The sequence below is a fragment of the Accipiter gentilis genome, chromosome Z, assembly GCF_929443795.1.
Source record: "Accipiter gentilis chromosome Z, bAccGen1.1, whole genome shotgun sequence".
NCBI classification, from domain to species: Eukaryota; Metazoa; Chordata; class Aves; order Accipitriformes; family Accipitridae; genus Astur; species Astur gentilis.
The window spans coordinates 62,426,987-62,448,999 of NC_064919.1; the positions used below are offsets into that span (position 1 = coordinate 62,426,987).

Consider the following 22,013-nt stretch of genomic DNA (forward strand, 5'->3'; position numbering starts at 1 on the left):
GATAAGAAAAACATTGCATTTAAGTAACAGTCTGCAGGCTATGAATAGTTGTGCTGTAGTGAATGGAATAATTTATGTCCAAGAAACACAGTTGGTTTTTGCCTCTAATTTCTACAGTTTTAATTTACCTTGTGCTTATTTTCACCCATGGAGGGGAAAATACAAGGAATGGGGTAGTAAATTCATATTGTAAGAGCATTTTTCAGTAGTTACTTTTGACAGTGAAGATCTTGTGCAAGATGAGCAAAATGTATGGATGATTACTGTCTGTCAGTATAATTTATAAACATTAAAATACAGTATTTTTCAAATGTATGCTTATTTCCTATGGTAAATCTGGTAGTGCTGATAGGGAATGTTGGTATTTGAGTCTTTGCAGTACAACAGTAAGGCTTCATACGGTGTTTAAAATGCTAGACTGGAAGAACCTTGGTTCTGAGTATGCCTTGGATCAGCTCTTTAAGGCAGAATATTTACAACTAGCAACAGTATTAAATAAGTCTCCAAAATTTTTTTCTCCAAACTCACAATGTCATGAATTATATTTGATTTATCTTTCTGAAGCTTGAACAGTTTCAAAATTGCTTTGTATTGACCATAAATTAGAAAGACAGTCTGACATTTTTTATTAATTTTGTATTTATTTTTACATGCAGCTCTGTGGGAAAAGAAAAACTGAAGTATATGGTTAAGGTTATCTGGCTTTGAATAGTCAGTTGTTCATGTATAAAAATTTCTAATTGCTCATTACAGATGTCACTCATATAGAAAAATTGGGAGGATGGAGGAAATCTTTTAAGTCAGTGTTCAGATCTCCTTAGTATGTGCTATATTCATACGCTGTGGTTCAATTAATAATCTATGGGATGTTACCAAATTCATAAAAACTGTCTGTTGAATGAGCAGTTCTTTTTCTGTAGAGGAAAAGAACTTTGACAGGTTTTCTTACAGAAAGCAAGACTGAAAGAATAAAGCATGTTCAGCTAAGAGTGCAGTAGTAATCAACCTTTAGATGATACTCCCCTTCCTCTCTCTGTCTCTTGTGAATGCGGAATATGTAAGTATTTATTCTGTAATTATATGCTTTTGCAGGAATGTGCCTAGGTACCTGAGGATATGCTCACAATTCCATGTGCTCACCTCTCTTTTTCCTACCACCTTTGTATGTAAGAGGAGAGCATACTATGCATGTACAAATAAAGGTATGGAACAGGACTGGAAGTGAATGCCTTTTAAGATTGGATGAACAGAGGTAGGAGCAGGGTCTGTGAATTTTGGGCTTGGAGGATTACAATGTCCTTCAGGGTAGGGATAGAAATTACTCTGCATTTTGTGTGCTGTGCAGAGCAAAAACATCCAAATAGCTTCTGGGGGCTTTGATTTGCTGCTGTTCCTCGTTGTACCTTCGTTGAGAAGCTGAGTCATCTTGAACAGTTTTGTGCAGGTAATCCCACTTCTAACATTTGAAAACTATAATGGTGCTAGTGAGCAGAAAGGATACAAGCTGGTGGTACCAAAGTATGTCCTGGAGATTTCTGTGCTTTTTAGTTTGAGAATTGCTGGTCTGTAAGACTTAAAATGATGTTGTTTCACTATGAATAACAATGTGTAGTTGTAGTTTTTAAGGAAGCTGAGAATGGTATGCTTCAGTTGGAAATCCAGATTTCTAGTGGTAGTGGTAAGATGGTAGGTATCTTGCAGTCTATAGCATTAACACAGCATTAACCTTCTTTCCCCCTTCCCTCCAAATTCAAGTTAATAAAGCATGCTGGAGTGCAAAACCACTTCTCCATTGCAAATCCAGACAGGAATGTTTCTTCTGTGAGAAAGTGACTTCAAACTGTGAATACTGACATTCGTTATCTTAGCTCATTTGTGTTCTCCCTTTGCCAAGGGAGATGCTTCCTATCAGTTCTTTCTTGGTTATCAGGATAGGGCAGAAAAAACCCAGTAAATTCTACTTTTTCTTGGTATTCCTTATGCTAATTTCTTCTTCTTTTTTTTTTTTTTTTTTTAATTATTTCAGTGCATTCACCTTTTCTCAGTCAACTTTTATCCTTCACATCTGCAGTGGGAAGTTTGGTGGGAAAATAACATGTAAGACATAATGAGGAAAGTGAATGGGCATAGGAGATTTTAGGGCTCAAGTGTCACCAGCTTGATATCTAACATGAGAAATCAGGAGTCTTTTTTTTTTTTTTTTTTTCTTACCAAATTTCAAAGCCTCTCTTATTTTTGATTGTTAAACAATGTTTTCAGTGAATGGTATAAATGTCAGATTAAATATCATTGCCTGCATCTTCAGTGATTTTATCTCCAGCTCTAACAGTCACCATGGAGATGACTTTGTGTCTTTTGTCATGTTTCTGAAATCAACAAGGAACAGATGCGATCAGACAATTAGTATTTCTGCTTCATCTTTTAATGAAAATACTGTTGAAGGAGGCCTTTAATCTCTTCCTCCTTCTACAAGTTTTGCTAATGCATGTTGAACTCCTCCGAGCACTGTGTATAGATGTATAATGTGTAGACACAATAATGCATATAGCAATCACTTTCAAATTGCTGTATTAAAAATTTGGAAGAAATCATTGGTAGAGTTGGGTTTTTTTTGTTTTTTAAGAGACATATTTCGATGGATTTTTTTTTCCCCCCAGTAAATTCCTGGGCAGCTTCCCTCCTGTCTTGCATCCAAATTCAATGAAGTGTTTATAAGACACCAAACTGACCATCCACACCTGGCTTCTTTTGGAAGTCTTCTCCCTGCCCCCAGTAAATGGACTACTTCACCCACATGGGGAAATCTATTAAAGAGAAAACTAATTTTGAGCATTTATCTTCAGCCAACCTCTTCTCTTTGAGAGGTCATATAATTTGCTGCTTCTCCCAGTGCAGCTGTGAGATCAAGGCATGAAATAAAAAGATCTATTCCAGAAGTACCATTTGGGGTAGGAACAAAAAGGCGTGTTGTAAAGTGGGGTTGATTGAATTTCAGGATATAAGTACCTTATTGTAAAAGACCATGGGCCTGTGAAATAAAGTCTCTAAAAACAATAGACTTAGTTCCCCTATCCAAATATGGGTGGTATATCATGATATGATATGATAAAAACAGAATTGCTGACTCTGTGTCTTCCTGTGAATGTCTCATCAATCCTACGCAGGCTGTCAGTCGGCTATCTCTCTTCCATGCCCAAATCCCTAAGCCACCAATAGCACTTGGACAGGCAACCAACAGCACATGGACAGACAGGTATGACAAAGTAAGTGCCAAGGCATAGGTTGCAAGGGACCTCTGGAAGTCATCTGTTTCAACCGCCGCCCCCTCCCCCCCCCCCGCCATTCAAACTGAGTCACTAAGTTGCATTGCTCAGCACCTTGTCCTGGGAAGTTTTGGATATATACAAGGATGGAGATCCTGCGACCTCATTGGGCAACCTGTTCCAGTGTTTGGCAGTTCTTAACAGTGATTTCCCCCCCCCCCCCCATAATATCTAATTAGTTTGCTGTGTTACAACAAGTAACATGCTGTGTAATAGAAGCAGCAGCATCTTTTCCCAACAGCCCCATTTGTATGCTGATCCATAAGGGAGTCAAAATGGATCTGTTTCATTTCTTATACTTAATAAATTATGTGTTGATTATGGCAGAATTATACAGCTTTATCCTTGTATGTGAGAAAGCCAGACTTTGGTCCAGTAAGTATGATATTAGGAAATGAAAGAATTTTTATGGGATGACTTTGACATTCTGCTCAGGTAAGAAACATGGATCAAGTCTTGTTTTGAAATTTTCATTATGCCTGCCATGGGGCCAAGTCTTCCAGGTTCCAGAAGAATGGATAGGACTGTTAAATTTGAGAGGGGAAGAAAGAGGCTTGACTTCTACTGCCCTGAACCCAACGGAGAAGCCTATGTCGACTCATCTACTTTTGAGACAAAAGAAAGCACAGTAGGTTTTGGGTACTCTGGTATGAACTGCATAAGATGTTTGTCAAGGTTAAAGGAGTCACCTGGCAAATGCCAAGTTCACTCGTTTCCTTCAAAGATGCCTCAGCAATTTTTATTCCTAGGAAACCTATGTCAATAAAAATCAAAACAACATAGACAAAAGTACACGTAACAGATGAGAATTCCTTTTCTGCTTATTTGTTATGGATCTCAGTGTCTTTATGACGTGTCCATTAATTCTCAAAAGTAGTTCTTGCAGTTACTTCATTTGACATCTTCAGGATTTTGATAGTTATTGACCAAGTGTCTCTCTCCCACTTGCATCTTTTGTGCTGATAAAACATTTGAGGTGACCTTAGAAAGTGAGTGTTTGCTTTTCGTTCTAAATAGCAAATCAATTGCTCCTATAACTAACTTTAATCTGACCCCTTGGTAATAGTATTTCCTCAATATGATTTACATTTACTATGTATGGGTTTTGTGTGTATTAAATGCATATCCCTTGCAAACCTTTTAAAAACCTGTATCTGAGCTATTGCTTTCCAGAATGCCTCCAATTTTAGACTTCATGCATCTTGTACAATAGCACTTGGGCCATTTCAGTCAGTTTTTTAATGCAACAGCTTGCAAATACGTTTCCATTTCAGAATGTAAGGAACCTACTGTATGCTAGCTAACATTCCAGTAGATATTTTTACTGGAATTGTTTTGCAGCTCTTTTGTGAAGTTAGTTCAATTCTTAATTGAGCTAATGTCAGAAATGGCAATTAGAGCAAACTTGTGCTTAGTCTATATTTGGAAATTAATGTGAGACATTGACTTCTAGAATTGTGTTTTGTATTGCCTTTTTAATAGCTGTAGAAAGAACTGTCTGCCTTACTGTTTTGTCTACCAAGCCAATAAATTACTATTTCTTTTACTTTTATTGAGTATGTTTTATTTGCATGTATGAAGCAACACTTGCTTTGAGTACCTTGTTTGCATGAAAGCTTAGTGTGCATAACCTCTATGCTCCCTGGTTCTTGTTTGTTTGCCTTTTATGCATTTTTATTGAACTTCCGTTTTTCCAGTGATTACTGAATACTGGGAAATATATTTATAGGACAAAAAAAGACATTAAGTAGTTTCTGATAAAATGTTATCACAAAACCAATTTTTTTTCCTTCTTTTTTCTTGTATCCTGTACCCTTTCCTTACTACCTACATCAGTCCAATAATAGATAATCTTGTATGTCAGCTGAACTTTAAGTCCATGCAGTTCTCCAGATCTGCTGCACAGTGCTAGAGCTTGAAGATGTACCTTCTCTGATTTCACTTCAGTACTTCTTGCTTCTAGAAAAATCCCAAACTGTACAGCTATGTTTTTCATTTTTGTGTTGGGTTTTTTTTTTTGGTAGCCGAATGATTTTCCGAGGCAGCAGAATACTTCTATTTGTTTCATGTTAAGTAGCTGTGGGATTTTTTTTTGCTTCTAAGCTTTGATTAGGGTTATAAAAATTAGTACTTCCATTTGATAGGAAGACTTAATGCAACCTGAATTTAAAATGGTTTCATGCTGGTCACTTTTTAAGAGCCATCTCTTAAGAGCGCAGGAGCAGGCAATTCGAAAGTGTTGGAAGTCAAGCAAATGGGGCAGAAGGCTGGCTTGGCTGAGCAGGGATCTTCTTCTAGAACTTAGGTGGCAAGGAAGGTGTATGGACATGGGAAGCAAGGACAGATGACGTGGGAGGACTGCAGAGATTCTATTTGCCACTGTAGGGAGAAAATTTGTGTGGCCAAAGCTCGATTAGAGTTCAAGCTGGCAGGCACTGTGGAGGAGAACAAAAAGGGCTTTTTTAAATATGTTAATAGCAAAAGGAGGATCAGAGATAACATCAGTCCATTACTTGATGAGGTCGGTCACCTCACAAATAGGGATGTAGACAAAGCGTAGATGTGTAATGACTTCTTCGTCTCTTTAACACTGATGATGGGCCCTGGGACCCCTGGAGCCCTGTGACTGGGGTTATCATAAAGTCCCAGTGGACTCAAGTTGTTTGAGACTTACTGTTCCAGCTAGATGCACATGAGTCTGTGGGGCCTGATGGGATTCATCCCAGGGTATTGAAAGAGCTGGCCAATGTTATTGTGGGACCTCTGTCCATTATTTTTCAATGGTCTTGGGAGTCTGGAAAGGTACCAGTTGAATGGAAGCTGGCAAATGTCCCAGTTTTCAAGAAGGGTAAGAAAGAAGACCCTGGTAATTACAGGCCTGTCAGTCTCACTTCAGTGCCTGGTAAAATTATGGAAAAGGTTATTCTGTGAGTTACTGAAAAACATTTGAGAGACAACGCAGTCATTGGTCATAACCAACACGGGTTCACCAGGGGAAAGTCCTGCTTAACTAACTTAATTTCCTTTTATGACAAGGTCACCTATCTAGTTGACTAAGAGAAGCCAGTAGATGTGCTGGTTTTGGATTTTAGTAAAGCTTTTGATACTGTCTCTTACAACAGCCTTCTGGACAGAATTTCCAGCACACAGCTAGGCAAGTCCGTAATACATTGGATGAGCAGTTGGGTCATGGGTTGGACTCAGAGAGGTGTGTATATAGTAAATGGGGTTGAATCAGTCACCAGTGGGGTTCCCCAGGGCTTGATTTTAGGGCTGGTGCTCTTTAGTGTTTTTACAAATGATCTGGATGCAGGATTTAAATGTACATTAAGTAAGTTTTCTGATGATACTAAGGTAGGAGGAGCTGTGGACTCCCTCAAGGATAGAGAGGCCTTACAGAGAGATCTGGATAGACTAGAGAGTTGGGCAATCACCAATGAAATTTAACAAGAGAAAGTGCCAGATTCTCCACCTGTGACAGGGAAATCCTGCTTATTTGTACTAACTGGAGGATGAGAGGCTGGAGAGCAGCCCCCTGGAAAGATATGTGGGGGTTTGGGTTGATGGCAAGTTGAACATGAGTCACCAGCGTGCCCTGGCAGCCAAAAGGGCCAGCTGTGTCCTGGGGTGCATCGAGCACAGCACAGCTAGCTGGTCGAGGGAGGTGATTGTCCCACTTGACACTGCGCTGGTGCAGCCCCACCTTGAGTACTGTGTGCAGTTTTGGAAGCCTCAGTATAAGAAGGACATCAAACTGTTAGGTCATGTCTAGAGGAGGGTGGCCAAGATGGTGAAAAGTCTCAAGGGCAAGACTTAGGAGGAACAACTGAGGTCACTTGTCTTGTTCAGCTTGGAGAAGAGAAGGCTGAGGGGTGACCCCATCGCAGCTTACAGCCTCCTCACGGGGGGCAGCGGAGGGGGAAGCGCTGATCTCTCTCTGGTGACCAGCGATAGGACAGGAGGAGATGGAATGAAGCTGCGTCAGGGACAGTTCAGATTGGGCATTAGGGAAAGTTTCTTCACTGAGAGGGTGGTTGCTCACTGGAACAGGCTTCCCAGGGAAGTGGTCGCAGCACCAAGCTGTCAGAGTTCAAGGAGCATCTGGACAATGCTCTTAGTCATATCCTTTAGTTTATCACGCGAGGAGCAGGGAGTTGGATTCAGTGATCCTTATGGGTCCCTTCCAACTTGAGATATTCTATGATTGGAATACTTTCTTCATTATGTTCTTGATCTATAGAAGATGATTTATAATACCTGTGCCTGTTTTGCATTGAATTGTGATCTTTGAATAATAACCTGGAAAAATAAACACATTAAAGCAGTATTGAAATTCCACCATTTGAGGTGGATTTGAGCACTGACACTTTGTTCCCTTGTGCACGTATTATGAAGACAAGATAAGTAATTATGAAAACATGGTAGTATACAAAAACATGCATGGCTTTTTCTGTCCATAATGAAGAAATGCTACTATATTTCAGCAACTGGCTGTATCCTGTGAATACAGTGGCTGGAATGCAAGTTTTGCTGGGCTTGTATTCTTAATACACATAACAAACTAAGAGAAGTTCTGGAGTGATAGCCAGCAATAATCAACAGTGGATGTTGAAGCAGATACATATTTTTTCCTTACCTTTTCTAACTACCTCCGATTCTCTTACAAGCTCTTTGTATTTTTCTAACATCATGCACTAATTCCATCAAGTGATATTATATAACTCATAAGTGATATTAAACACAGAATAACATTCATGAATGGTGTACACATACTGTAGCTCAAAAATAGCTGCTTTAAATGCACCATAAGAAGAGACTAACCATGCTGGCTTTTTGCTGCTTTGTCAAGTGTGCTACTGGCGTAAGACAGCCTTTAGAAAAGTGGAAGCTATTTTTGAAGAAAACTTAAGAGCTTAAACTCTGCTAAGCTAAGTGTGAAACTGTAAGGCAAACTCAAAGCTCTGAGGGAAAACTTGTAGAACAACTTGAGAAACTTCCTGGGAAGCAGGAAGCAAGAGTACTAACAGAAGATAATGATGTAGAAAAAAACTGAATGAATTGTTTCTTTACAGGGGAAGTGTCTTAAACTTGAATTCTCAACAGAATAGGCTTTAGAGAAGCGGTAACTTGCTGGAAATGAGAAGTCAGCTGAGTGTTAAGTAAACTAAGATGGAAGATTGCTAAAGCATTAATAGGAAGGTATCTCAGCTGGCTTCATACCAGCAGAAGGAAAAGTGACAGCTGTCACGCTCACTATAGAAAAAGCTCTTAAAAGGATTCAAGAAATTAAGAGGCCAGAAGGTGCAAGTTCTTTACTGGGCAAGTAGGGGCGGGGGGGGGGGTGGGGGGTGGGGTGGGGTGGTGGTGTCACGGAGAAGTCTACTAATTATAAATGCTTTTTTGTTGGTTGGTTGGGTTTCTTGATTGTTTAGGGTTTATTTTGTTGTTTTTTAGCAGACCTCTACACAGACAGGGGCTTTAACCTTCCAACAGACCATTGACTGCTTTGTCATTCCTGTGTTAAGTAATGGACTGTAGCACGCAGATCTAACAACACGAGACTCAAGGCAGCTGTTCCCTTGCACTGCAGTGCTTGAAATAATTAGCTGGAAGTATCCTCCTTCATATTACTACAGTGGTACAGCTGTATTGTTTTTGAGGGGCTGAGACCTGAAGGAAGACCATAATCCCATTCATATTATTACAGAATATCCAAAGATGTATGTGATTCTTAATCATGTACCAGCCTTGTAAAAGTCATGATAGCCTTTCAGTTGTTGCAAAACTCCATGATGGTCCAAATAATCAGGTCAGTTATACTGGTTACTGTAAGAACATGTAGAATGTGAAAGTATCTGTTCATTAAGGTCACAGACTTTATTCAGTTTAAAGGGAGTAATAAGTAAAAGGGAAAGCAATAAACAAAAGCAGAAACACAAACCTGATAGGTAAGTGGTAACAGAGACGAAATAGAAGACCAAAACTCTTCAGCCACTAATTTATGGGCTTTGAAGAGCATCAACCTGGACTTTTTAACTAATAAGAAGGAAGAAACAAGATAAGTATGAATATTATGGATAGTCGAGGGGAGCCTGTGGGACTATGCAAAATTTATTATGGAATATTTAGGGGAATAGTCAAAGATGTGGAGCAATGGGAGACTGGGGAGGAGCAAGGAGGAGACTACAGAAGAGGATGTATTAAAAGGGGCTGGTTGCATGTAAGTTGCTACCAGTCAGTACACTTGTCTGACAGCCATATGCCTAATGGCTGCAGTTATTGTTAAATCCTTTCTTAACTATCTATCTGTGACATTTCACTCTCTACCACATCTGTGAGCACTGCGAAGTCTAGGTGCTAAGAACTGGAGAGACTAGACTGAGAGGCTTAGATACCAGCAACGTGGTCAGACCCCAAGTAGTAGTGGTCAATATGTCTGTGGTGTCAACAACTGGGCATCTGGGTGTCAGCAGCTGGAGGGACCATGGGCCCATAGGGCCCACGTGTTTGAGGTGCCAGCAACTGAAGGGACCAGTGTGTTTTCCTCTGTGTGTATATGTGTAATTCACTAGCAAACTTCAAGCTGGACTAGCTGGCAAATAGGAGGAAAACCTCTCTCTGGGAAGACTCAAAGTCTGAGCCAAAAGTGAGTAAGAGAGTCTGGGATCTGGGCTTGGATATATGGCAAGCTGAGAGCCTGTGCTGGTGTTTGAGGGAGCTGTGAGTATGGAGGTTGCTTGTGACATGAGTGTATGAGTGCATGAATCTTCTAGTGAACGTCAAGCTGGGCTAACTGGTAAACAGGAGGAAACCTGTACACCAGGTAAGATAGCTCCAGGTCCAGCCAAGTATATCAGACAGGCTGAGGGCTCACTGCTCACATCTGAGGGATCTGCAGCTGTTGCTGTGCTTGCAAATCTAGAGTGAGGCATGTGATTTCAATAGTGAACTTAAGTGCTGATCAGCTGCAGAGGAGGAATGGGGTACGACTCTGTAACTATGTTCTACATAGTTCTAATAGTGTTATGTGGGTGTGCTGTGGCAACTTGTGTGGCTGGCCATCCTAGTGTCCTTGGTGTGTGTGGGTTTGTGTGTGTTTGTGTGCGTGCCTGCAATACACACTCAACTTGCTGCTAGCTGAACCTGGAAGCAGGAAAGCAATAGCTGTCTCCATCAGACTGGAATGGAGAGCCCTCAGAGGGTCTCACAGTGCGCTGGACTGGGCTCCAGGAGTCAAAAAGGAGGAGTCGCCAGGTCCCAGACTCTGCTGGAAGGGGTAGCCTTTGTAACATCCCTTAACAGCTTTTGTTCTCCAGCCCCTCTTCACTTAGGATTCCAGGATGCACGGCCCCTGCTACAAATCACTGGTGTAGTCTCATTTCTGCCAGAGAGCACGGGCTTTTACCTAGGCACTGGGTCTTTTACACAGTTGTCATTATGGGCACAGTAGACAGCAATTCTAACACTGTATAGATGGCCACCTAGCATATAGTGGAACCTAAACAATGTAGAAATCTGAATCGGAAGAATCTTGTACATAATTAGTACCTTATATTAATGCCGTATATCATGTATGCTATTGGCTAACATATTTGATTATGTAGCTCTAGTGAGCTTTCTGATTGGTTCCTTTATTCATAAGCATATATGCATGTTACAGTCATTAGCAGTACTGCAGGCTGTTGGGATAAAGCATCTTTCAAGGATAAATATTTGAATTAATTGTTCAAATATTTTCTAATCTGACAATCCACCTTTTTGCAGTATTACATGTAATAGTACTATTACTTTTTTACAATATTACGGGAGAGCTACTGTAGTCCTTGCTGGAGATTCTGAACAGTCTTGTTCATTAGCATGCGGCTGCTTATCAGCTATGCTTTCAAAGCTATTGTTACTTTAGTCACAGAGCTACTATAATCAGGCTTTTTTATTTTGGCTTTTGTAGCATTGTTCTGGCCCACAATACATAATGCATAAGAGTTTTTGTTCAGTAGCTTTTTGTTACTCTAGTGCAGGTTTTGTATCTTATATTTGAAGCAGGAGATGATAAGACTCTTGACGGTTGTCTGGTTTTTGTAGTTCTCATACAGGCCTTTTTCCTTATCACAGAATGCTCCATCATAAGGAGTAGCAGTATTAACTGTCTTTAACCAGCTTCACAGAATCATAGACTCATTCAGGTTGAAAAGACCCTGAAGATCGAGTCCAACCATTTACCTAACACTGCCAAGTCCACTACTAATCCATGTCCGTAACCCTACAATGTCTAAACCAGGGCTGATGACTCAGCCACATCCCTGGGCAGCCTGTTCCAATGCTTGACAACCCTTTCGTGAAGAAATTTTTCCTAATATCCAATCTAAACCTTGCCTGGCACAGCTTGAGGCTGTTTCCTCTTGTCCTATATTTGAGAGAGGATACCAACACACGCCTCACTACAACCTCCTTTCAGGCAGTTGTACAGGGTGATAAGGTCTCCCCTGAGCCTCCTTTTCTCCAGACTAAACAACCCCAGCTCCCTCAGCCGCTCCTCATAAGACTTGTGCTCCAGGCCCCTCACCAACTTGGTTGCCCCTCTCTGGACACGCTCCAGCACCTCAATGTCTTCCCTGTCGTGAGGGGCCCAAAACTGAACACAGGACTCGAGGTGCGGCCTCACCAGTGCCCAGTACAGGGGGACGATCACCTCCCTGCTCCTGCTGGCCACACTATTTCTGATGCAGGCCAGGATGCTGTTGGCCTTCTTGGCCACCTGGGCTCACTGTCGGCTCATATTCAGCTGGCTGTCAACCAGCATCCCCAGGTCCTTTTCTGCTGCACAGCTTTCCAGCTACTCTTTCCCAAACTTGTAGCATTGCGTGGGGTTGTTGTGACCCAAGTCCAGGACCTGGCAATTAGCCTTCAGTTGTCTTCGTCCTACAGCACTGAGTATCTTTCTTAGGATGAATAGCTTGAGTCACCAAGCATTTGTGAGAAATGAGACCTCTCTGATACTTCAGTATTCTGTAAGGAGCTGGAATATATGGTGGAAAGATAATCTTGAAATGCTGGAATCAGCTGATGTTGCTGAGGTATGCTGCAATACCACACACAGAGGCAGAGTTTACTCAGGCATGATGTTTTCTCCTCAGTGTATTGCGTTTGTGCATTTCAAAAGACGGTTAGAAAAGGCACAGCTAATCTGGGCCAAGTCATAATTTGCCAAGTTAGTGGTATTTAGTTGATTCCTGCTTTGGTTTAAGGTACTTTTGTATGGAAAACATCACACTTCTCACTGTATTTTTGTTCTTGATTTCAGTCTTATTAGGAACAAGTGGTTGTCTGTCTTAAAAGATCACAGAACAGGGTAGTCTTTCATGTTGCAAGCTCTACACAAAGAAAGAATTCTAGTTTCTGTCCAGGCAGAATAAATACTGCGTCAAATAACATCATACTACTGCTATACTGATCTGCTTTGGTAAAGTTCAGTTGGTAATTTCAATCTAGGTAGTAGTTTTTCCTTGGTTAGATACCTACTGGTTAACATTGTGTATGACAGAGAGATGTGGAGTAAGTCAGAGAAGATGACAAATGGGAATAACAAGGAGAGGATTGAAAAAAAAATGGAGCTACTAAAAGCTTCTTGTAAGCTGTATTCTTATAGATAGTGACCAAGTAAATGAATTGCCAGTGGTACGTGAAACTAGATACTATGGTACCTACTGGTGGAATAGTTAAGGAATAGATTATGGATCTTGAATTAGTGGGAAATTTAATATGGTACATTGCTTCTCTAGTTAGCCAGGTGATATAAGCCTTTGTTATGTAGAAAGCTCTGTAAGACATTACTAATAAATGGCATCGTGTTTCGGAAAATGAATAGATCACTGTTAAATCCTGCAATTCTCTTAAACAGTAACTATCCTTATTCATGTCTGAACACAATTAAAATTCTATTTACTTTCCACTGATCCCTAAAATTCCATATGTTCATGGCACGTAGTGTAGTGTAATACCAAATAAGCCAAACACTGCAGCACAGAATATAGTTATCTTCTTTTTCCTAAAGGTTATAAATATTGCAGGCAGCATATCAGATTTTCAGTTTACCAGTAACACTTCCTTTAAAACTAGATTGGTTCATACAGAGTTAATGAAAAGATGTTTATTAGAATAGGAAACCTGTAATTGTCTCTTGTTTTCTTAGCCTCCTCCAGGAAATGTGAAAACTCCTAATGTACCCAGTACCCAGCCAGCAATAATGAAACCAACAGAAGAACCACCTGCTTACACACAGATTGCAAAGGTTTGTCTGTAACTTTCAGGCACTAGGTTCCTTTTAATTATAATTATTTAAATACGCTTCTGGAGTAATGTCTTTTATAAATAAGCATCACTTCCCTAATAACTTATGAAAATTAATACTTCCTTTAAGTAATTGTTTAATGCATGAATTTGTGCAATATTAGGTCAGTCTTCATCCATAACTGGAGATGCTTAATTATCGGGAACAGACTTCGAATGTTTATTTTGTGTTTGTATTTTTTTTTATCAATATCTAACAATGCTTGTTTTGTTCAGGAGCATGCCTTGGCCCAGGCAGAACTGCTAAAGCGTCAAGAAGAACTGGAAAGAAAAGCAGCTGAACTAGATCGCAGAGAAAGGGAAATGCAGAGTCTCAATCAGCAGGGGGGTATGCATGAAAAAAATACTTCTTTAAATTGCAGAAATTTCACTTTTTCTTAGAAACTCTTTTAGGTTTACAGTGACATTGTGTAACACATCAAAGAGGGGGTTTTGTAATCTCTTCAGGAAAAGAAAGTTTATCTCCCTTGGGACAATGCATACAGTGAATAAAACTGGCCTGTCCTATGCAGATTTTCACTGTAAAAAATTTAAATGTGGCCTCTGTTACATGTTACTCTCTGCTATCAGCTATTTTTATTCTAGGTTAATATCTCAGTAATAGCATTGAATAGAAATGGAGCGTTTTGAGAAGTAAAAGTAACCTCATAAGTAATACCACTTTGATTTCTCTTCTGTCAATATTTATAGCTGTAGGAGAACTTTCTTCCTTTGAAACATTTTCTTATCTTTTGCTGTGTTACAGACATAACATTCTATGCAAGTAGCAGAAAGACCTATTACTAATATTTTATTAATTTTTTGTATGACACTTTGGAACCCATAGTCAAGATCAGTACCTTGTTTTGCCACAAACTCTTAAGTGTGCTGTGCAAAACCATCAGGTTTTTTATGGCAGTTTCACAAATGGGAAGATTTACATCCTCTTAGCTGAAGATACTTTGCTAGAAGTAGATCTATGGGAGTATTCCTTTTCAAAAGGAAGAACTTAAGACTGAAGTTAGGAAGAAATCCCAAACAAAACACAGAACACTGTGTGCAAGGTTGACTTTGCGTGGTCTTTTCATTTGTATATAGAATTCTGACTGGTTTGTATCCACATGTGCTGGGTTTTTTTAATATGCAGGAGTACAATTCCAGATTGCATAATTACTTAGTAATTCAAATTCTCAGAGAATTTTATAGAACAGAATATTTTCAGTTGGATGATCATGCCTGACCAATTCAGGGCTGACCAAAAGTTACTAAGGGCATTGTCCAAATGCCTCTTAAACACTGACAGGCCTGGGGCATCGACCACCTCTCCAGGAAGCCTGTTCCAGTGTTTGACCATCCTCTCAGTAAAGAAATGCTTCCCAACACCCAGTCTAAACCTCCCCTGGCGCAGCTTTGAACCATTCCCACACATCCTATCAGGGGATCCCAGGGAGAAGAGATCAGCACCTCCCTCTCCACCTCCCCTCCTCAGGAAGCCGTAGAGAGCAGTCATATGCTAGTCATTTGCTAGGATCTGGGACTGGAGAGTTGCTATTCTTCTAAGGAAAAGCATTGTGGTGATATTGTCCCTTCATTAAAACATTTTTATTTTCTCAGTATTTGTTCCTTTCAGTCTCTCTATTAAATCTCTGTACCTCTTCTCCCAGATAATTATTTTTTTGGCTGTTTTTTCACTTTCTTCTCCATGTATTGCCCTTCATCTAATTTCACTGACTTATATTGATGGTCTGGATTGATTACTTTTCTTGTCCAGGCTTTAGGGACAGTTTTGTTCCTCTGTATCTTAGGGAACATAACACAGATACCCCATGCATGTTTCAGGATATTTCTAAAATAGGTACTTGCTATTAGGTTGCAGTTGTTCACATCAAAGTGCTTGAAGAATCCATGAAGAATCTAAAGGATTCTTTAGGAAAGGTGAGCAGAGAAAGAAGGAGCTTTTAAAGCTTTAAAGAAGATACTAGTTTTTTACCAAATGACTGTGTAAAAGAAGCTGCAAATCAGCAATTGTATCTTGTGACTGAGGGGAAAAATACTCTTGATTTTTTTTCTTCTTTTGCACACTCATTTGAACTCCTTTGGAAACACTATAGAGTTGTCATGATTTGAGGACAGGGTCTTTTGCAATACTCTAGCTATTTGCATTCAATTTAAGACTCTGGCTGCACATCTAGGACACTTGTCATACACAATTGTCTACAGTGCAAAGATCTTCAAGTTGGTAGGTCAGCTCAGCTTCATGCCTTTGGTCTTTGCTCAGGTCCTGTGCAGCACTGCATTTGAGCTAATTGAGTGTGCTGCTTCCTATTTCAGCTAGTTCATTTGGACATGCCTGAAAATCCCTTTCTGTGCTTGCATGAAGCAAGTTTGGGGGTGTCTGCATTCATAATGTAGGCATGCCATTGAAGTTATGTTAATAGGCCTTGAGGTGGTAACTGGCGTTGAATGAAATAACTCTGAGCTAGCTCCTTGCTTATCAAGATACAATCTTGGAATATGAGTATCCAAAGTGTATTTAGAAAAAGACCACTTGGTTTTTGATCTCAAACTGTCTTACCAAGCTGTCTTTCAGTTCTAGTTGAAAATTTTTAAACCTGTACCACAGCAGCAGGAAAGCGTGTGAAATACAATTCTTAAATAATAACCTGAATTATTATAAGATACCTCAGTTTTTCCATAACTCTGTCTTGAAACTGTCAGTCCTGAAAAAATAACCATATACTGCTGCATGAAAATCTGACAGATATTTTTCCCAAAGTAGTTTTTAATATGGATGGGAATATTACTTGGTTGCCTTTGGTATGTTCCCTCTGCCAATCTCCTGCTCTGAAAGGCTTGGTAGAAATTTCAGTAGAAGAGGCAGAAAACTTAAACAGATACTCAGTGCTTTGGACCTGTTTGGACAGAACTGACAGCTTCATCTTGTCTGAGTGGGGAAACAAAAAAGAAATAATGCAAGTATGTAAGCTTTGCAAATTTTCTGTTCTTACCAGATGAACTGCTAGTAAAGATAGGGTTGAAGATAGAAATTGCAAGCCAAACCTTGTCAGAATTTCAAATAAAGGTGCCTTTAGGTTAGTCTCTAGTTCAGCTCCACTTTTGGAACATGGTGATTAATGTAGCTCTTGCATCCAGAACCTGAAATGCTGTGGTAAAGGTTTATTGCAGTTACTGTCTCAGGTGAATCTCTGAGTCTGTACTTGGTATGCTTTGTGTTTGGCAGAATGTATACCTAGCCTGTGAGCAGATCAGCATATAGGAAATCCAGGTGCCTGACACTGTGTCCTTTGTGGTGTCCTCACTGTGTCACACGACTGTATCAAAATACAATCATGCTGTAGGGCATCTTCTTGTAACAAAGAAGGAGTTTAGACCATTTCAGTAGCTGCCTTTCTTGGGGCTTAAGGGCTTTTAGGTAAAGCTTTGACTGTAAACTATATTGGGAACTAGTTTAAAGTGTTAGAGTTAGCCTGGTGTTAAAAATAACAGGATTTTGAGAATGAAGAATGCTTTTCAGTTCCCAGTCTTTGTGTTCTATGAAGTATGTGAGTATGGTGGGACTATAGGGAAATGTGCATTTAAAAGTCCAGGGACTCTGAGAAATTTTTTTGTCTGCACGTATCTGCTTGTTTTGTGAAGAATTCTCTTTTCATATTACTTTTTAGGAATTGTCAGATGCCTGCTTAGTCTTTTACATAGATAAAATACTGTTCTTTCCTTGATCTGTCTCCACTTCCTTGTATTTTATTTCTGAAGTTTATTTTCAATATTGTGTGAGGATTGCTGATAAAACACTTGGGGTTTGCTAGTCCCAAGTTATCCATATGCTTGTGAAACTCATGCATAAAACAATTCGAACAAGTCTGAATGCATACCTCTTTCTAGTATACAGAGATTATAACTGTATTATAAAGACCCCTCTCCCCCCCCTTTTTTTTTTCTGTTTCACAGGTAGAAAAAATAACTGGCCACCTCTTCCTGAGAATTTTCCAGTAGGTCCTTGTTTCTACCAGGACTTTTCTGTAGACATTCCTGTAGAATTCCAGAAGACAGTAAAGATTATGTACTATTTGTGGATGTGTAAGTATTTTTTTTAGAATAAAAAAGTGCCTTTTCAAACTTGGTGATACGTACCTGCTACTTTGGCTTTTGCAATATCTGTAATGAGAAATTGTTTTAAATCCAGAAGTCAAATGCTGAAGTGAAATCTTTTTGTTAGCTTCAATTTTAAAAGTATTGAGTTACTTCATAGAAGCTTCCACAGAAAAAAAGGAGGAGAATTATCCTAAGGCAATTTGGTTCTCGTATATTGCAGCTTTCTGGTTTAAGTATCTCTGTTGTTGTAAAATAAGATTTGACCATATATTAACTTAGAAATAATTTTCCTGTTTTTAAAATCAGCTTATATATTAAGAAATAGAATTCACAATCAGTATTAATAGACTCATGAGTTAAAGAAGTGTAATATCCATTTGCTTTAATATACAAGTTTTATGTAGTTTAATACAGTTTTTATTCTATAGTAGACAATATCATTTTAGTCTATTTGAAAAAATAGTGTAAAGTAAATTAGCTGAAGAATCAGTCCATGTTAAAACTATCCTTTATACACCAAGAATGCTCTACATCATCCTTGTGGGGTGAATTTTGCCATCATTCAGGTGCTGTGTTTTCACTGGAGAAATGCTGGATGAACCAAATATCCAGATGCTACAACATTTGTTTCTTCTGGCGTGTCCAGTGTGATGAGAGTCTAATAATTACTCTGAGACCACAGAAATTAGCATACTAAGGGAATGTGAATTTCAGAACTTTTCTGTATTTTTTTCAGGGCTTCAGATTTACTTAGCAAATCTCTGTAATTTTACCTGTTAATCTGGTAATTTTATTACTGTGATTGAACCATGTAATCGAAACACATAAAATGAGGAGTCAGTATTGAATCAAGTGAATTCCACTTCATCATAATCTGCAGCTTTCTATATTCATTGCTGGATCATTAATCTTCAAATAAGCGACTACACTGTAGAATCACTAGTGACTCTCATAAATCTGACAGACATGTAAGATTTATATGAAATCTAAGATCAGGTACTCCAGAATTTTAGGATAGTTACTAGTCCTGGGTGCGCTGGTTGACAGCCGGCTGAATGTGAGCCGACAGTGAGCCCAGGTGGCCAAGGAGGCCGACGGCATCCTGGTCTGTGTCAGAAATAGTGTGGCCAGCAGGAGCAGGGAGGTGATCGTTCCCCTGTACTGGGCACTGGTGAGGCCGCACCTCGAGTCCGGTGTTCAGTTTTGGGCCCCTCACGACAGGAAAGACACTGAGGTGCTGGAGTGTGTCCCGAGAAGGGCAATGAAACTGTTGGGTCTAGAGAACAAGTCCTGTGAGGAGCGGCTGAGGGAGCTGGCGTTGTTTAGCCTGGAGAAGAGGAGGCTGAGGGGAGACCTTATCGCTCTCTACAACTGCCTGAAAGGGGGTTGCAGTGAGGTGGGTGCTGGTCTCTTCTGTCAGGTGGCTGGAGACAGGACAAGAGGAAATGGCCTCAAGTTGCAGCAGGGGAGGTTTAGGTTAGATATTAGGAAAAATTTCTTTACGGAGAGATTTGTCAGACATTGGAACAGGCTGCCCAGGGAAGTCACCATCCTTGGAGGTATTAAAAAAGCGAGTAGAGAGTACTTCAGGACGTGGTTGAACTCGATGATCTTGAAGGTCTTTTCCAACCTAAATGATTCTATGATTCTAATTCTGGCCATTTGCAGGACTGAGTTCTGAAAGTGCTGTATGTTTTGAACTCAAGGTGAAGTTGGGCAGTGAGAATTGGAATATTGCTGTTTTTCTTTTTCCTTCTTATGACAATAAATTAAAGAAGCAGCATTGTTACAGTATTCCAAAGTTAATAGGAGTTGTGCTTTTATACTAACATGATGGATTTTCTTCTAGGTAGACTGAGATTTTAACTGAGTCCTTGCTCTTTTCCTTCTTTAGCTCTACTACTCTCTGACTTAGGGATTACTCAAGAAGGAAGGAAAAGGGCATAATAAAGGAAAAGAAAGACAAAATCTATTTCAGGCTAAAAAAAAAAGGATTGAATACAGAACTCTGTGCCTTAGGGCTGACTGTTGAATCAGTCCTTGTGACTCTTCTTTCCTAGGATTGTATCTACATGGTTTGGCTCATTTTTCATTAGAGTGGCTATGCTTCCTCAGTGGAAGCACTGATTACCATAGCAAACCAGGCTGCTTCTGCTTGCTGCTCTACCCTACATTTTGTTTCTTCTTACAGAACTTCCTAGGTCTTGGAAGGCCTGGGGGTTCTGTGAACAAAATCACATTTGGATAAATCTAGTACGGTGTGCTCAGCACTTCGTAAAGAAGGCTAGTTTTCCTCTGCCTTTTTAGCAGCCCTAGGAACAAACCGTCCTGTTTCAATTTTCTGTGTGTTTCTGTGGTCAGTAGCAATTTTTATATCCTTATTGTATCACAGGAAACTGTTTTACCTGTTTCAGACCTATATGCTCTTTATCTCATGAGAAAACAAGTCTGTTTGTATCCCTATTGTGTGGATTCATCCATCTTTTCTTTATTTGTATCAGAAGTCAGAGTTTTTTGATCTGTGGATGTTGTTTGGCACGTACTGTTTTTGTTGGTTTTTTTCCCCTGGGGAGAGCCGTTTTTTTAACTGACTGAGTGCTCCCATGTTTTTGTGAATAAGACAGCGATCAGTTAGCAATGGCTTCTGTCAGCTGCTGGTGGAGCTTTCCTATTCTCTCTTGATTTTGTGACCATTGCAGTTTTAGTGCCTTGCAGACAGAATGACAGTTTTCCTGGCACTTTAGCACTGAGCACTACTTTTTAGATCTTTCTATGCTGTTCCTAACGTTCCATGACTCTTGACCCCTATCTAATACCAAAAAATATTTATTATTTGAAGTTACCAACCAAAGAGCTGCTTAATCTCATAGACAGCTTTTGAGGCATTTGCATTTGTTACTTTATATAGGTTGTGAATGTTTCCATTTTCTATGACCAAGACTTTTAAAGGTTTTCAAAGACCAATGATTTGAACTGTAGATTTTGGTAGAAAAATAATATCCCAAAGTGCCAACTTTTATGGTATTTTTTTCTGTTTAGGAGAGTTTCAGCTCATCCATCCTTCTGTCTGAGGATGTGATCAATACTGCATATATCAGTCTGTGTTGATGTTTGTTCTGCCTCTTCCTGAGAACGTCCAAGGGTGGACACTTCATAAACTCCTCCCAAACCTGTTCTTGTGTGTTGCTGTCTTTTATCATTAGAAGACGTTTCCCAGTATATATTTTAATTCTCCCTTCATGTGTTTGATCTTCCCTGTTCTGTCCACTGTTGTTACGCAGAACACATTGACCCCCATTAGTCATCTCCTTTTTAGCATAGTTTACTCAGGCTTTCTTTGTAGCTTATGTTTTCTAGAGCTCTAATTGTTGGTTGCTGTCTTACAGATTCATTGCTTGGTCCACTCCATATTACTATGAGTATTTTTAGTGTGTAGCATCAAGAATTCTACAATGCGGACTGTCCAATATTTTAACTAAAGTCCTAATGTACTGTATAGAGAGAAGAAAACACCTGCACATTTTTGATAGCATTTGCTTATGTTACGTGCTGATCTAAGCCTGCTTTAGAATATATTTTTTTCTGTGGAAGAGACTTCTGTTGTTTGTAAGGTGTGTTTGCACATCTTACCTGCCCCCCCTCCAAAACGAGCAGAACAGACAAGGAACAAAAGCCTAAACTACATACATTTAAAGCCACTCTGTGCGCCAAGGTTGTGTGCGGCTGAACTTGACCAGCCAGGACTTTGGTTTCCCAAGAATGCCATCAATAAAACATTATTGAAATGAAACATATTACAAAAATCTATTTTCATACAGTCCCAAATGGGACAGCAAAATAATCAACTCAATAATATAGATGCCAGATAGCACTGGTGCAACTTATGGTCTTTATCTACAATACACTTTCAAACTTTAACAGATGATAAAGTGTAGTTGATTAAGACAGGGAATGTGTATCTAAGTAGGATTCTTCTGTACAAGGAAGTTTACCCTAATAAAAATGAAGTTGAGTCTAAATATTTATTGAACTAATGTAATTTCCCATTTTTCACTCTTATTCTGGCATGAATGCCCTTTTTCTTTTTTTAACCTCAACTGCTTCCAAGCTAAACTAAGAGAGGGCTTTCTTAGATCCTTTCACACCGAGTACTGTATTGGTATAGCTGTGAAGTTACTGTCCTATAGACATTGCATGTTGCAGACTTCTGCCAAAGCCATAGGTCACTTCAGCCCCCATGTGGTCATTATG

General features: G+C 39.6%; 1 protein-coding gene across 1 annotated transcript in view; it reads left to right on the forward strand.

The window, feature by feature from the left end:
* SCAMP1 (secretory carrier membrane protein 1) overlaps positions 1 to 22,013 on the forward strand; it is a 50,546-nt gene that overhangs the window by 15,818 nt on the left and 12,715 nt on the right. The window contains exons 3-5 of the mRNA XM_049794438.1: positions 13,513 to 13,611; positions 13,887 to 13,998; positions 17,619 to 17,747. Coding sequence (XP_049650395.1) covers positions 13,513 to 13,611; positions 13,887 to 13,998; positions 17,619 to 17,747 — 340 coding nt within the window. The remainder of the gene's footprint in view (positions 1 to 13,512; positions 13,612 to 13,886; positions 13,999 to 17,618; positions 17,748 to 22,013) is intronic.